Raw genomic sequence first — 15,136 nt, forward strand, 5'->3', positions numbered from 1 at the left:
GGAAGAAGAAGAAGAAGAAGAAGAAGAAGAAGAAGGAGAAGAAGGAGAAGAAGGAGAAGAAGAAGAAGAAAAAGAAAAAGAAGAAAGAAGAAGAAGAAGAAGAAGAAGAAGAAGAAGAAGAAGAGAAAGAACAATAAGAGGATGAAGAATAAGAAGAATAAGAAGGAGAAGAGGAAAAATAGGAAGAAGAATAACAAGAAGAAGAAGATGAAGAAGAATAAGAAAAAGAAGAAAAAAGAAGAATAAGAAGAAGAATAAGAAAAAGAAGAAAAAGAAGAATAAGAATAAGAAGAAGAAGAAGAAGAAGAAGAAGAAGAAGAAGAAGAAGAGGAGGAGGAAGAAGAAGAAGAAGAAGAAGAAGAAGAGGAGGAGGAGGAAGAAGAAGAAGAAGAAGAAGAAGAAGAAGAAGAAAAAGAAGAAAGAAGAATAAGAAGAAGAAGAAGAAGAAGAAGAGGAAGAAGAAGAAGAAAAAGAAGAGGAAGGAGGAGGAGAAGGAGAAGGAGAATTTTACCACCTATATGTTTTTCCTATATATAACATAGAGCTAAGTTCATAGACGTAGAGCTAAGTTTATGATGTTTGATGTTTTATTCTTTAAAAATTTTAAAATGAGTTTTAAACAATTTATTTATTAATAAAATACTACAATTTAAACAATTTTTCTAAAAAATGACGATTTCAGTTCTAGGGATTAAACATAGTAATTTTAGCAATTATATTATGAGTTAAACATAGTAATTTTACCACTTATATTAAGAATGAAACATATAATAATTTTATTTTCCACGTCGGCTTTAAAAAAGACTTTAAAAACCAACGAAGTGTGCATTTTGGTGCATTGTGCGATGCACTTTTCCACGCAAAAGCACACCGCACACCGCACATGCCATTTGGTGCGGTAAAAAATTCGCACATTCAGTGCGAATTTTCACATCACACCGCACGACCAACTCTATCTTATCCTTTGTTGTATTTTCCTTGATCCCTTTGAGCTGACTTTCTTAGAAGTTCTTTTGAACTAAAAGCCTTTGCCTTTCCACTCTCTCTCTCTCTCTCTAACTCTCTCTATCTCACCTGGAGTTATTGCTCTCTTAATGGTGATGACGCGGGAACGTGATAAGGTTGAGGGGGATGCCTAAGAGTTGCTCCACGTGTCAGCTTGGTGATCATCCTCACCATCTTCTGCATCTGATCACATCTAAGTACGCTTCCTGGAGTGTTTGCACCCAATAGGTTTCTTATGAACAAGATGCGAGTTCGAGCTTGAAATTTGGAGAAACACATCCATGAATCGACACAGTTGCTTGCGACTTTCAAATTCGTTTTGTCTCCAATCATACGCAATCCACAGAAATCAGAAAATGGGATTGCACAAATTATCTGAAAATCGCTCAGCAGTCATCTTCGTCAAATAGAGATAATCTGAAGTGAAATCCGATCTATTCCGCCTTCAATCTCAATTTTTCAAACAAAATCGCCGTATGGTTGTAAGATTTTCCATGAAAAACTCATCGATTCTCATCTTCTTCCATTGGAGACTAATCCAAAGTGAAATCAAAATCGAAATCTGAAGCTAAATCTGATGCAAAATCTGAATTCTGATACATTCGGACTCCAATCTCAAGTTTTCTCCTTAGAGGTCTAACAATATAGTTGCACGACTTCCCCTGAAAAACTCATCAATACTCATCTTCTTCCACTAGAGAGTAATCCAAAGCAAAATCTGAATTCTGATTTGTTCTGACCCCAATTTTCAGTTTTCAAACACAGTCGCCCAGGATCTAACAATACGGTTGCACGATTTCCCCTGAAAAAGTCACTCATCACTCATCTCCTTGAAATCTAGAGAAATATGATGCAAATTCTGATCCGTTCTGCCTTCAATTTCCAGTTTTTGCATGCAATCACCAAGGATCTAACAGTACGGTTGCACGCTTTCCCCCTGTAAAACTCCGTTCAACACTCATCTTCTTCAAATAAAGAGCTATCTGAGCTATCCAATATGAAACAGATCTGATCTGGCGCAAGTTCATCAGACGTTCACATAGTGATTTGGGTGAAAGCTTGTAATGTCGTTCAATGTGCTATCTAAATACTCGCCAATGATTAAATCCAAAATTTTGTTCAGTTTATATAAACCATCCTTGCGCAGGTCTTTCTATATGCAAATAGACTAAATGAAGCTTATCGTAATCTAGAATATGGTGTACCTTGAAGAACCGCTCCACAAATTTTAGCCAATTTTGTGCATGTGTACCATTGAGGTAAGGTAACTCACCCTTCTGAAATTCTGTCTTGATCGCTAATGACGTATCTTGCTCAATTGGAACTCTTGCGTATCTCCTGTTGTATTCAATTGCATTCTTGGAAATGGTTGATGTTGTAGAACTCTCTGTTGGGTTCTACAGGCCTAGATCTAGATCAAGACGAGGATTCCACGCAACAGAAAACTCATAATGGAATCCTAACAACATTTACAAGATCATTAAATGAAGAACTTGTGCTCAGATCATATCAATGATTTCTTGGATCGTGGAGTGAGACGAATCGAGCTGCTCAAGTGTGCAGCCTCTAGACACATCCACACGGTCCTTGGCATGTCGGATCTCCTCCTTCTTGTTGATGTCCCCATTCAATCTCCATCGCCATTGTTACGTCATCCCGATCGCATTGGGAGTGGAGAGGAGATGTGGGGAGAGAGGAAAAGAAGGGGAAGGCCCCTAAACAACTCTGGCCAAGGTGAATTTTGTATACGGCCTTCCCCTATTTATACTGTGGATATTTTTTATAAATCCCCCCAAAACTTAAGTATATCTTCCAACATCCAAAAGACCTTTTACGTGTGATTCTCTAGGCCCATGTATCAGTCTAGTTAACGACTCGAATTAATGCAGGATGGACGTCGTCGACGTCCTGTGGCGGGAGCGTGGTTCGTTCGTCTTTCTTTGAGGACAGTGATCTTGGACAGCACGTCCCGCTCTAGGTGGGTGTCCCGGAAAGGTCCTGCGCGGGTCCTCAATTCGTTGGGGCCAAAGGATGTCGCTATCTTCACGTGATCGGCGCTCCACGGATAGTCGTCGAGGCGCTGGTGGGCCCGACTACCGATGGGCCGGGCGGTTCAACCGGCCGGATGACGAGAACGGCGGCGAACAGTGTAGCGGCGGCGTCGTGCAGCGGCGGCATCAAGCAGTGACGGCGGCGGCGGCGAAGCGGCGATAGCAGCGGCGGCGGTGGCGGTGGCGGCGCCGGCGGCGGCGACCAGTGACGGCAGCGGCGATGGCGGCGGCAGCGGCGGTGGCGATGGCGGCGCCCGGCGGCGGCGACCAGTGACGGGCAGCGGCGGCGGTGATGGCGGCGGCAGCGGTGGCGGCGGTGACGGCGGCGTGGCAGCGGCGTGGCGGCGGCGGCGGCGGCGGCGATGATGCGGCGCGGCGGCGGCGTGGTGGCGGCGGCGATCGTGGCTGCGGCGGCTGGTGATGGCGGCGACCAGAGGTGGCGGCGGCGGCGCGGCCGGTGCGGCGGCGGCGGCGGCCGGGGTGGGCGCGGTGGGCGAGGCTAGGGCTGCGGTGGCGAGGCTAGGGCCGCGGCTGGGCCGTGGCTTGGGCCGAGGTCTGGGCCGCTGGCGGGACCGCAGTTTGGGCCGCGGCGTGGGCCGCGGTGATGGGCCAGAAGGCCCGATGGGCCGGTGGCGGCCCGATAGCGAAGGCCCACAGGGGCTAGGGCTGACGTGGGTGCCTCGAGAAGTGTGCATGGCGGCTAAGGGTAAACGCCACCTCGGGGCACGGACTTGCGGCGCCTCGGGGCGCGGATTTGCGGGGACTCGGGGCACGGTGTCGGCGGTTGGGCCTGATGGGCCTGACCGGCTGGTGCCAGCCCATTAGGATGAATGACCCATTGGGCCGGTCTACTGAGCCTTGGCGCACGCTGGCGCGGCTTGACTCAGCGACTGGGTGCGGCGCAACGCGGTTGGGCGGCGCGAGGCAGCGCGGGGCGAGGCGGCGCGGGGCGCGGCAAGGCGATGCGAAGCGCGTAAGGCAGCGCGCAGCGCGGCGTGGCGTGGCGAGGCGTGGCGAGCGCGGCGGCACCGCCAGCAGCGACGGAGCCGCCTTCTTCTAGGTCACTTGGACCTCTCTCTTTCTTTCCAAAAATTTGTTTTCTCTAAAGGGAAAAGTCTATCGTTCTATTGCATGGGGGTTCCTTATATAGGACCCATGAGGAAAATTAGGGGAAAAAACACTTAACCTAAAAATGAAAAAGTTAACTATACCTAAGGAAAAAAAGACGTAGATAGCTTGAGGGCTTCGCCATCACGAATGGCCCAATAGCCATTATTGGCATTCAAGTTAATTATATAGATTAATTAACTATATCATCATATAAATTAGTTAACATTGGACCGGTTTAGCCAAATTGATAGGTTGAGTCTCCAACACGTGGGGTGCGAAGCTATCCCTCGTTCTCTACAAGATACAAAGGATTTTGTATCAACTCACTCATGGAACTTGTTCGTCATCGGTTATTGTGTACGTATATTCCCTCATCCACTTGACATTCCTAGGACTAGTTAGGGTATGGTCAACTATCAAACCCTAATCAGTCATCCGACTTAGTACTGATGCATTCAGAAATCATCGAAGAACTCTTTTTCATTTTATAATTAGCCAGGGACTTCATCACATCATCTTCCTTGGGCTTTCACCTCTTATACTCGAGGGTGGACAATCCCATCTTGACCAATCAATCCTCCGCATGAAATTCTTGATGCACTCGAACTAAGACTTTTTAGAATGCCATGATTAAGAACTCGTAGGTCATAGTCAAAGTACAATTGTCCATCCACAAGACATCTTTGGTGTCTCAGGTCTAAAGACCACTTACACAACCATGACATGAATCAACCTATTGACAATTAGGTATAATACCATTCAGGGATTCATACGGATTAATTATGTGAACTCTTTCCACTAAAGATCACACACTAATGGCTATGAGGCCAGCCATAATCATCATAAGAGTGATTCTAGATAGTGCTATTCTATCCAGATATTTCGATGTCCTTCTCGAGTATCCTTCAAGCCAAACACATGCTTAAAGATCATATGCTTAAAGACTAGTGATCTCCATATTACGATCTTATCATAATTCACTAAGTCAGATCATGTATTCATGGACTTCATTATAAGCATCACATGTGCACATAATGAATATGTTTTATTAATGAACATGGAACGAGATATGGAATGTGCGATTGGCTTGCCGGCCCCATATATTTCCATTTCTCTCCAACTTGAATTTCATAGCTTGTAGTAGTTGGAGAATGTTGGAAAGAATTCCTATAGTATCTGATTGGTCAATGATCTTCTGTTTTCCTTTATCACTTGAGTCATCCATGCTGTAACAAGAGATAATTCTATGACTCTGATTGGGCATTTTCAGTTGATATCAATAAAACGTCTGGAAGACCCTCAAGCTATTTTCGATGCCGTCGTAGATCTGTGTTGATTATTATTGAATTCAAGAATCCTTCACATTTGCGTCAGTGGCGATGGTGGCTCTGATACTAGTGATATCTGTAGAATATGGAGATGGTGAGAAAGGAAGAAGAAGAAGAGAGATGGAGAGGAAGAAAGTAGGAGAGAGATCGATAGAGAGAAACTAGGGTTGTCTCATAGGGTCTTGATGTGATTTTTCCATACAACCCTTATATAGGGTACGTGAGGGAGAGATAATCTCTCATAGAGGCCCTTATTGGGCTAGATTACAGAAGCCCAATAAAGGCTTCATGTAAGAGGATGTAGGCCTATATGGCCTACATGGGTAGGCCCTTATCGGGCCTACATAGTATACTCTACCAATATCAATCCAAAATCTTGCATGAAATAAGATTGATATCTATCCTCTATAATGCAAAATATTGAAGTATCGAATGATTGAATCTTGATAACCTTTCCGTCACGAATCGGAAAGAAGAATGTAGAAGAATAGAGAGAACAAACTAGATGAATGGGGACGGATTCAAAAGGAGATCTCCTCGAGCTCCACCCTTTTGGTTGGCAGGGCTGATCCTGCCCCCTCAATCCTCAGTTTGCATCTACAACTACCTTCTTGAAAAAGTGACTCTACCTCTTATTTCTTGTTTCTATTGATTTATACCTGATCTTGCATGTTTAGTCAACGTAGGGTCTTCTCACATGTGCCTTCTTTTCTTCCTTTGGTAGTACTTGGAGAAAAATTATCAGTCCCATTACCCCAGATATAGTCATTTCATTGTTGACATATTTCTATTCAGGTTGGTGTTGATATCTTTAAGCAAGCTCTAAGTTACCCAACAAAGCTCATTGCAAAGAACACCGGGAAGAATGACAGCGTTGTCATTGAGAAGGTTCACTCTCAAGACTCTTAAAAGTATTTCTTAGAAACAAATCGTCGAATCAATATCTGGATTTTTGCTCCTATTTTTCATTTTTGGGCTTCCAGATTCTATCCTTGGATGACGTCAGATAGGGGTATAATGCCGCCAAAGACTGTTACGAAGATTTGATGGCTGCAGGAATCTTAGATCCATCAAAGACACAGATCCTGCCACTGCATAAATACTATTACATCGTTTTCCGCAAATATATGGATATGTTGAAGCACAAGATTTTGCCTAAAGAGGAAAATTGCCACCCCTGCCATCAGATCTAGCTTTTGGCACAGTTTGGATCTAACAACTATTTTGCTGACAGGTATTTAGCACACTGCTTCAGTGGCCAAAGCTTTTCTTATGTCTGACGTCGTAGTTGTAGACACTAGAGTGGAGCCTCATCCTCATTCAAGGAGGGCTCAAATGCCCACTTCTGGCCCTTGACCTTATTTCAGTAAAGTAACGCCAAGTTTCAGCCTACTACCCCCAAGGTTGACTCCGAGGTCAAAGGCAATGCTTTTGTCCCCTCCTGGGTCAAGAGTTATTCCAGGTAAACCTTCTCACCCATTCAGGAACCCCAGTTGTTGTCTTATTAAATTTCAGATATCCAAATCCGTCCAACATTCGATACCCAAATGAACTCTGGATGATTTCAGATATAGGATATCGTATGGATATTGTTTATGTCTTATTAGATTTCAGGTGCTGTCTTATTAGAGATTCTCTGTTGAATATTTATAATATTTATAATTCCCACAGTCAGCATTTTTTTTGTCTTTTTCTCTCGAAAACTGACTACTCCAACTGCGTCGGGTCCGGGCATCCAGAAGAATATGAAGCTTCCATCGTCGTACACGTGGGCACGGGCCGCATTGGATGGACGGTCAGGATTTGTTTCCAAAAATAGGGAGAAAGTTGACGCTGGTTGGAGAATTTCGATCTACGCCTATCGGTTTCAGAGAAAAAATGGAGACGAGAAGGGTCGGAGATCCGCGTGGAACGAAATCGGAGGAGAAATTTGATCTTCTTGAGATTCTATATAATCTTCAATTCGCTAATATTGAATCGATCTCGTGAAGGAGGACGCGCTGCTTGACTACTCAGGCTCAGGTTTGTTGTTATTCTGTTCGTCATCCAGATTATAGATTACGAGATGGATGAATTATGGATTTGCATTATGATGATTCTTCCTTTGGCGTGGTGGTTTCATTTGTTGTGGCGCTGGGAATGCTCGATTGGAGGAACTGTCCTTTTTTAGTTGTTTTTTCGCGTGCATTCGGTTGTTTTTTCTTTGCAACATGTGGTTTCTCCATGATCGTCTTGTTCAATCAGAGAGATCCGATGCGAATTTCGATTTCCGGTTCGTTAAGGTTAGAACGAGACTAGAAACTCTGATCTGGGCGAATTTAAGACCTGTTTCCGGCGTTTCTTCCTCCGTTCTTTGGTTGCGACTGCCGCGAATTTCTCTGGTGCGGAGGTTTCTTCTAAACAAGATGTGAGTTCGAGCTAGCAATTTGGATTGGAGTGAGAAAATGGATCCGATCGAGCTTTTTCATTTTTGTTTTCTTAAATTGTTTCGCTCACAAAGAGAGAACCGAATGGAATACGGTTGCATGATCAGTTCTGATCAGAACCGAATGGAGTACCGAATTCTGATCAGTTCTTCCTCCAATCTCCAGTTTCAAAACTCAATCACCAGAGATCTAACAATACTGTTGCATGTTTTCTTTCCCCTTGAAAAACTCACTTCAACACTCATCTTCTTCAAATAGAGAGTAATCCGAACCGAATTCTAAATTCTGATCTGTTCCGCCTCCAATCGCCATTTCCCGATTAGAATCGTCAAAACATCCAGCAACGTGTTGCACATTCAATTCGGGAACAGAGCTATCGCGGGTCGGTCTGACTCTCTCTCTTTCTCTCTCTCAACACATTCAATTCCTCATACACACAAACTCTCTCTCTTTCTCTCCCTCAACACATTCAATTCCTCATACACACAAACTCTCTCTCTCTCTCTCTCTCTCAGACAAGATAGAAATATTTGCAAAGAAAACAAAACATGCAGGAATACGCTCCATCAGTCACTGATTTTGTGTTCGCTTTTGAAATAATCTTCAGGATCTCTTGTATTAACATCTTAAAAATGAATCAATAGCTGATATTATTGATGACATGCATGAAAGCTAGTCTTTTGAGTCAATAGATACTATCCTTTACACAGAAGCTGATATTATTGATGACATGCATGCAAAGATGAGAGAACATATCTGATTTCCATGAGGATCTTGATGTAGAGAGCTAGTCTTTTGAGTAAAAGTGATCTTTGCATGCCAGAACAGGAGGAAGCTCCATCTACGGCGCGAGCCGGATGAGGAAGCTCTGTCCCAACTTCGACCGGGACGATGCTCTAGAGACTGTTCTTGAGGTACCCATTCCTGAAGAGATCTTATCTTCATCTGGGTCAGCAAGCACAGCCCGTTCTCAGAAGGCCGTCGCGTCCTGGCTCGGAACCCATGCCACAGCCGGCCACTCCAACTCCCCTCTCGCCGGTCGCAACGCCGAGCTCCAGCTCCTCCTCAACGTCGTCGGCTCTCCGCTCGTTCCCTTCCCCGTCCCCTCGGACCCATCAGACGGCATATCCATTCGCAACTGCTCCTCCATTGTAAGCCCCCATATCTCTGGTTACACTCTTTGCAACTTAGAATATACATCTCAGTTTCCGGGTTTTTCTCTCTCATATCTAGGGAATGCCACCTCCAGACGTGATGGAACGGATGACGAAACGTGAAGGACGGTGACGTGATGAAACTTTCTTCATGTCACCGTCCCCTCACGCGTCCCAAAAAACCGTCACGTTCCCCTCAGCTACCCTCCATAGGGCGCCACGTCATGTCCCCGTCACTGTGACGGCGTCACCGTCACCGGTGACGTGGATAAAACCGTACTTGAACGGAGGGGTTTATCTCCAATTATTTATAGATGGTGTCAGTTTGTGCGCACAAAAAATAGGGACTTCTGTGCAAAATGCCAGGAAATCGAAATGGCCACGTCACGTGGCGAAATCTCAGCCATCCTAAAGATTGAAACTAATGATGTTAATATGTATTTCTGTCCGTTTTAAGTTTTCAAAAATTCCTTCACGCCCATCATCCGTGATAGCCTTTCCGTCACATCACACGTCCTGCACACCCTGTCACAGTCCCGGCCACTTCGTCATCCGTCACCGTGACTGTCACCGTCACGTCATTCGTCATGTTTCCGTCACGGTGATGCCTGATGTGATGGATGATGCATGCAGATCTCTACTCATATCCTTCGGATAAATAAGTCAAAGAAACAATAACAGGGGGGGATGGTTTTCTTCTTTGGCAGCAAGCGTCCACAGCGAAGTATATCGTGCAGCAGTACATGGCGGCGACGGGAGGGCAGACAGCACTGAACGCGGTGGAGAGCATGTACGCGCTGGGGAAGGTGACGATGCGCGCCTCTGAGTTCCGCATGGGAGATGAAGAGACGGTGGTAGCTCAGGGAAGCTCTGAAGTCGGTGGGTTTGTGCTATGGCAGAAGAGCCCTGAGCTCTGGTGCCTTGAGCTCATCCTCTCTGGCTCTAAGATGAGCGCTGGAAGCAATGGAAAGCTTGCATGGAGGCAGTCCTCTTGTGAGCAGCCCCATGCTTCTCGTGGCCCACCTCGCCCTCTCCGACGTAGCTTGCAGGTACTGTTATCGGGATCTGTTATTGTGTTTGAATTTCCTCATGGGCAGTAATCTGTAGGATAGAAGATTATCAGCTATCGTTCTCTTTATCCCTTGAAATATGATTAACTCAGTTCATTGAAATGGATGTGTAGAGACTAACACCTATCCAAATCAAAGTGACAGGAGGGCAATAGTATGCGTTATTCTAGATTGTTAGGTATCGTTCACCTAATCGCTTATAAGGCGATTCACTTAGTTCATTCAAAATGATGTGTCGAGACTCATGTGTGTCCTAAATAAAATGATGAGAGAAGATAATACAATAATGTTATAGTTCATTCAAATGATGTGTAGAGACTCATGTGTGTCCTAAATATAGTGATGGGACAATATAGTACAATAATATGCGTTATTGTAAAGTATTAGATATCATGTGGTTCATAGTAAAGTGTTTCATTTGAGACATTTAAAATGATGAGTGGATACCAAGTCTATTCTGACCTTTGATCTACTCTCAGAGCACCATTAATATGTCTACTTGTAGAGTGTTAGTTGTCATTTATTTCCTAGTAAAGTCATTCACTTAAGCCATTTGAAATGATGAGCAGTATCCTGATCTTTGATCTACTCTAAGAGCCCCCATTAGTCTTGAGAGACTAAAGCAAGTCCCTAGCAACCTGTTGACTCTAAAGGCTATCCCCTCAAGATCAAACACCTTCAATGGATTGGGGTAAGCATTATTTAAATCTACATTATTATCTATCTTCTCTTAATCAATCGATTCATCCTTGAGAATTCAATGCAAGATCAGCCTTAAGTTTACTTCTTCCATCTCGCTTCAAAAGACAAGGAAGATTTGACCAAGGAGGCATGTTTCCATTTCAGGGGTTGGATCCAAGGTCGACAGCAGCACTATTCTCCGACGCGGTCTGCATCGGTGAGAAGGTGATAAACGGAGAAGACTGCTTTATTCTCAAGCTTGAAGCCAATGCAGCAGCACTGCGCTCAAGAAGCACGAACAGCTTCGAAATCATACATCACACGATATGGGGATTCTTCAGCCAGAGGACTGGGCTCTTGATCCAGCTTGAAGATAGCCACTTGTTGAGGATGAAGGCAAACAAAAGAGGGGAGAGCATCTTCTGGGAGACAACCATGGAGTCTTCCATAGAGGACTATCGTTACATCGATGGGATTAATATTGCCCATGGTGGCAGGACGATGGTGACACTGTTCCGATATGGCGAGGGATCAGCCAACCACAAGAGGAAGATGGAGGAGGCATGGTCCATAGAGGAAGTAGACTTCAACGTGAGGGGGCTCTCAATGGATTGCTTCCTCCCCCCGGCTGATCTCAAGAAAGATCAGGCTGGAGAAGACAACCCTGGATGAGTGCCAATTCAACAGATTCAATCCCTCATACACACAAACTCTCTCTCTCTCTCTCATACAAGGTTGAAATATTTGCAAAGAAAACAAAACATGTAGGAATATGCTCCATCAGTTATTGATTTTGTGTTTACTTTTCAAATAATCTTCAGGATCTCTTGTATTAATATCTTAAGGATGAATCATAGCTGATAGTACATAAAGAACTGAAGATATTATTGATGACATGTATGCGAAGATAAGAGAACGTATCTAATTTGATAACTTGCATTTTTAGTGCATTAATATGACCTTATTTACATGTTTATTTGCATTAATTTGCATAAAATGGTTACATTTCTGTTTAGAATGATATTATGAATTTTTGGCATTTTTATGCATTTCTGGAGATTTTTCGGACGGCAGATTCTAAAATAATATTATTTTCTGACGACAGATTTCATGAGTACTTCTGAGTGAGATTCTTATAGATGAGAGATCTAGAATAGAAATATCCAAGGGTTAAGATGAAAAATAGATCTCAAAAAGCAAAAGAAGTCTGGTAACAATTATTAGAACAATAGAGGGTCACTCCTCCCCCCTTAAAAGGCTTAAATATTTATTATTATCTAAAATATATTGAACAGCTGAATAACTAGTTTTTAATCATAACCAGAACTACTCATGATAAAAGGTGTTTTATGTTTCTAATGTGGTTATCTTTTTCACAAATATCAACAAGACCTATATATTATACTCTTCCCTAAAAAATGAAGATTTAAATTTGGGTAAAAAAGCCCCTTATAAGATTTGGACTGATGACTTACGCCTTACCATGGCATTACTCTACCACTGAGTTAAATGGGCGTAAAACTAATTAAATTATATATTTTCCATTATGAGTTACCGCGGGTATATATATCCATATACTACATATAGATGTATAGGAATGTATGCAGGATCAAGAAATTATATAGATTTAAAACTAAAGGATTCAAGTCCAAAGTCAAGTCTAGGAGAGTAACACCATCCAAAGTAAAGCCTAGGAGAAATTTTGTCAAAAACCTTACCAATAAACTAAAGTGAATTGTTTCAATGATACTTTAGCTATTGTGTTTGATCTGTTGTCTTTGCTTTTAGTCGAAGGATCATGAGAAGACTATTGAACTAATTCCTACATATACAAATCTTACAGTGATGTATGAGATCAAATCATATATTATTTAAAGAAATCTATTAGAGTAAATTAAATTCAATAACTAAAATTTATATTCTTTTGATCCTCGATCAATCACTGCTTCAACTAATTTGATATACTACTTTATTTTAAAATTTTAATCTATTAATTTTTTTCTCTTTTTTATTATTTAATTATTAATATAGATTAATTAAATTATATAATATTAGATAAATATATTAATATATCAAATATATTAGAGAATATATGATAAAAGCATATTAATGCAATTTTAAGGCATATTTTTTTAATATACAAAAATATATCTTACTTAATATTTATCTATTCTTAATTTTTATATTAATGTAAGGAATTTTATATTAATTAAAATTTGAATATTATAATTGATTTTAATATTAGATTCAAGAAAATAAATTTATAATTCATTTTTTAAATATTATGACTTTTACTTTACTTATCTAGCTTCTTAGCTATCTTAAATATAAACTTAATTTAATATTGTCTAGTTCAAAGATTAAATAGAATAGGTTGGGAACTTTCCTATTACAGTTTCCTATTATATTTAGTTTAACTAGATAAATAATGAATATTGAACCGTACTTAATCAGATTATAGAAGGAAAGAATTCTCAAATGATGAAATACCAAGATTTAACTATTAAATGAGTCTACACTATTGTATTATTCATTATATCTATCTATATTATATAAATATACAATAGGGGATAATCTAATCAAAATCGGGGGATGACACATCTATGACCCCCTACCTAGACGGTCGGGAAACTTTCTCTTTATAATCAGACCAGTACTTACAGTTTTAGAATTACTAGGACTTTTTTGTGTATTTTTCTATATTTTTATATTTTGATTCTTCAGATTGATTTTTTAAGATTCCATTTATTGTATTGATAATTCCAAAAAATTGATTATAGTATGATGGTGGTAAGGCAATACCTTAGCTTGATGGTGAGGTAGTTATATCTTTGTAATTTTTTTTTTGCTTATAAAAGTCAACAAAAATGTAAGCTTTACTATTCCTATATTTTTATCTTAGGACAAAAGTCTTAGCTTGATTTTAGAAAGTATGTATATCTTATTTGTGTCTAATCTTTATTGCATTAATACAACAGAAATGGTCCAAATATAGGAACTTGTGACAAACCAATTTACCGGATGATCAATAGGGTAAGTCATAATTCCATTTCGACTCTGCCCCATTGATTCTACTAGGATAGAATAATTCTTTCATATGGTAAGGATAGAAGATACCTCGATTATGCCAGAACCCGGCTTGCCAACGATGCGAAGGCGGCAAAGAAAGGAGGGGAGCACCAGTTCAATGGCCTTGTCGATGTCTACCGCAAGACCCTCAAGTCCGATGGTGTTGCCGGCCTCTACCGTGGGTTCAACATTTCCTGTGTTGGCATCATCGTCTACCGTGGTCTCTACTTCGGCATGTACGACTCCCTCAACCCCGTCGTCTTGGTTGGGGATCTCCAGGATAGCTTCTTCGCTAGCTTTGCGCTGGGGTGGCTGATCACGAACGGGGCGGGTCTGGCGTCGTACCCGATCGACACAGTCCGAAGAAGGATGATGATGACGTCCGGGCAGGCGGTTAAGTACAAGAGCTCGTTCGACGCGTTCTCTCAGATCCTGAAGAACGAGGGCGCCAAGTCGCTGTTCAAGGGCGCGGGTGCCAACATCCTCCGTGCCGTCGCCGGCGCTGGTGTGCTTGCCGGCTACGACAAGCTCCAGCTCATCGTCTTCAGTAAGAAGTACGGGTCCGGCGGTGCTTAAGCCGATCGAGGAAGATTGATGATGACGAAGATGGGCCGAGCAAGGGGCCTTTTTCCTATTTTCCTTCCAGGTCGGAATTTTTTTTTTCTTTGCTTTAAATTGGGGTCGAATAATTGACCATTAGTGGGAGATTCTCCCTAGTTAGAAAGTCATTGCGGGTTGGAGGTCTGTGTATCTCCATAAACTTTATCCTTTTTTTCCAAAAAATTGAGCTTTGACTAAAAAAAAAAAAGGGATAGAAGATATATCACATGGATATTGGAAGTCTCTCTTGGGCTGCTTTAATGGAAGTCTTTACATTTTCTCTTCCACTAGTACTCTGGGGTAGGAGAGGACTTTAGAGGTACTTTTTATTGAGTCATAAAATTTTATCAGCTGTTTAATGTTTTACGACCTGTTTGTTTGAAATCAAGATATCTCTGCTTTCACATTCTGCTACTGTGAAATCGCAATAATAAAATAGAATACACTAATAAACACTAACCATTTGAGCAGAAAATGAAAAATCTAAATTCTGTAGGTGTATTTGTGAAAAGACAACATAATATATCTATATAATAGGATTTTTCATGATAGGCTTTTTTTCAATCAAGTTGCTCCTATTCTATTTTTTGATTTGTAGAACTGGTTCGTACGCCTCTTATAATAACTAAGAAGAAAGCCAAC

The 15,136-nt window shown here is 41.8% G+C and overlaps 2 protein-coding genes across 3 annotated transcripts; both read left to right on the forward strand.

Moving 5' to 3' along the window:
• The first annotated feature begins 7,339 nt into the window (after nucleotides 1-7,339).
• On the forward strand, nucleotides 7,340-11,639 carry LOC144713011 (uncharacterized). Of its 2 annotated transcripts, none has more exons than XM_078587463.1 (4): nucleotides 7,340-7,516; nucleotides 8,744-9,071; nucleotides 9,782-10,123; nucleotides 10,991-11,639. In XM_078587463.1, the coding sequence occupies exons 2-4, from the start codon at nucleotides 8,778-8,780 to the stop codon at nucleotides 11,495-11,497; spliced, it is 1,143 nt and encodes a 380-aa protein (XP_078443589.1). In that variant the 5' UTR covers nucleotides 7,340-7,516; nucleotides 8,744-8,777; the 3' UTR covers nucleotides 11,498-11,639. The 2 variants fall into 2 exon arrangements, with proteins under 2 accessions (XP_078443589.1, XP_078443590.1); XM_078587464.1 differs by having other exon boundaries at nucleotides 8,749-9,071.
• Nucleotides 11,640-13,846: 2,207 nt separating this feature from the next.
• Nucleotides 13,847-14,659, forward strand: LOC144712639 (ADP,ATP carrier protein 1, mitochondrial-like). The gene is made up of 2 exons (XM_078586910.1): nucleotides 13,847-13,858; nucleotides 13,904-14,659. Exons 1-2 carry the CDS (start codon nucleotides 13,847-13,849, stop codon nucleotides 14,468-14,470), a joined length of 579 nt encoding a protein of 192 aa, XP_078443036.1. The 3' UTR covers nucleotides 14,471-14,659.
• Nucleotides 14,660-15,136: the final 477 nt, after the last annotated feature.

This window comes from Wolffia australiana, chromosome 15 (assembly GCF_029677425.1).
Source record: "Wolffia australiana isolate 7733 chromosome 15, ASM2967742v1".
NCBI classification, from domain to species: Eukaryota; Viridiplantae; Streptophyta; class Magnoliopsida; order Alismatales; family Araceae; genus Wolffia; species Wolffia australiana.

Bases quoted from the DNA above. Each gene is read 5' to 3' on its own strand.
- LOC144713011 (XM_078587463.1), top strand. From the start codon at position 8,778: ATGAGGAAGCTCTGTCCCAACTTCGACCGGGACGATGCTCTAGAGACT. The intron at 9,072-9,781 runs GTAAGCCCCCAT...CTTCTTTGGCAG, and splicing joins TTCGCAACTGCTCCTCCATT to CAAGCGTCCACAGCGAAGTA. The intron at 10,124-10,990 runs GTACTGTTATCG...TTTCCATTTCAG, and splicing joins CTCTCCGACGTAGCTTGCAG to GGGTTGGATCCAAGGTCGAC.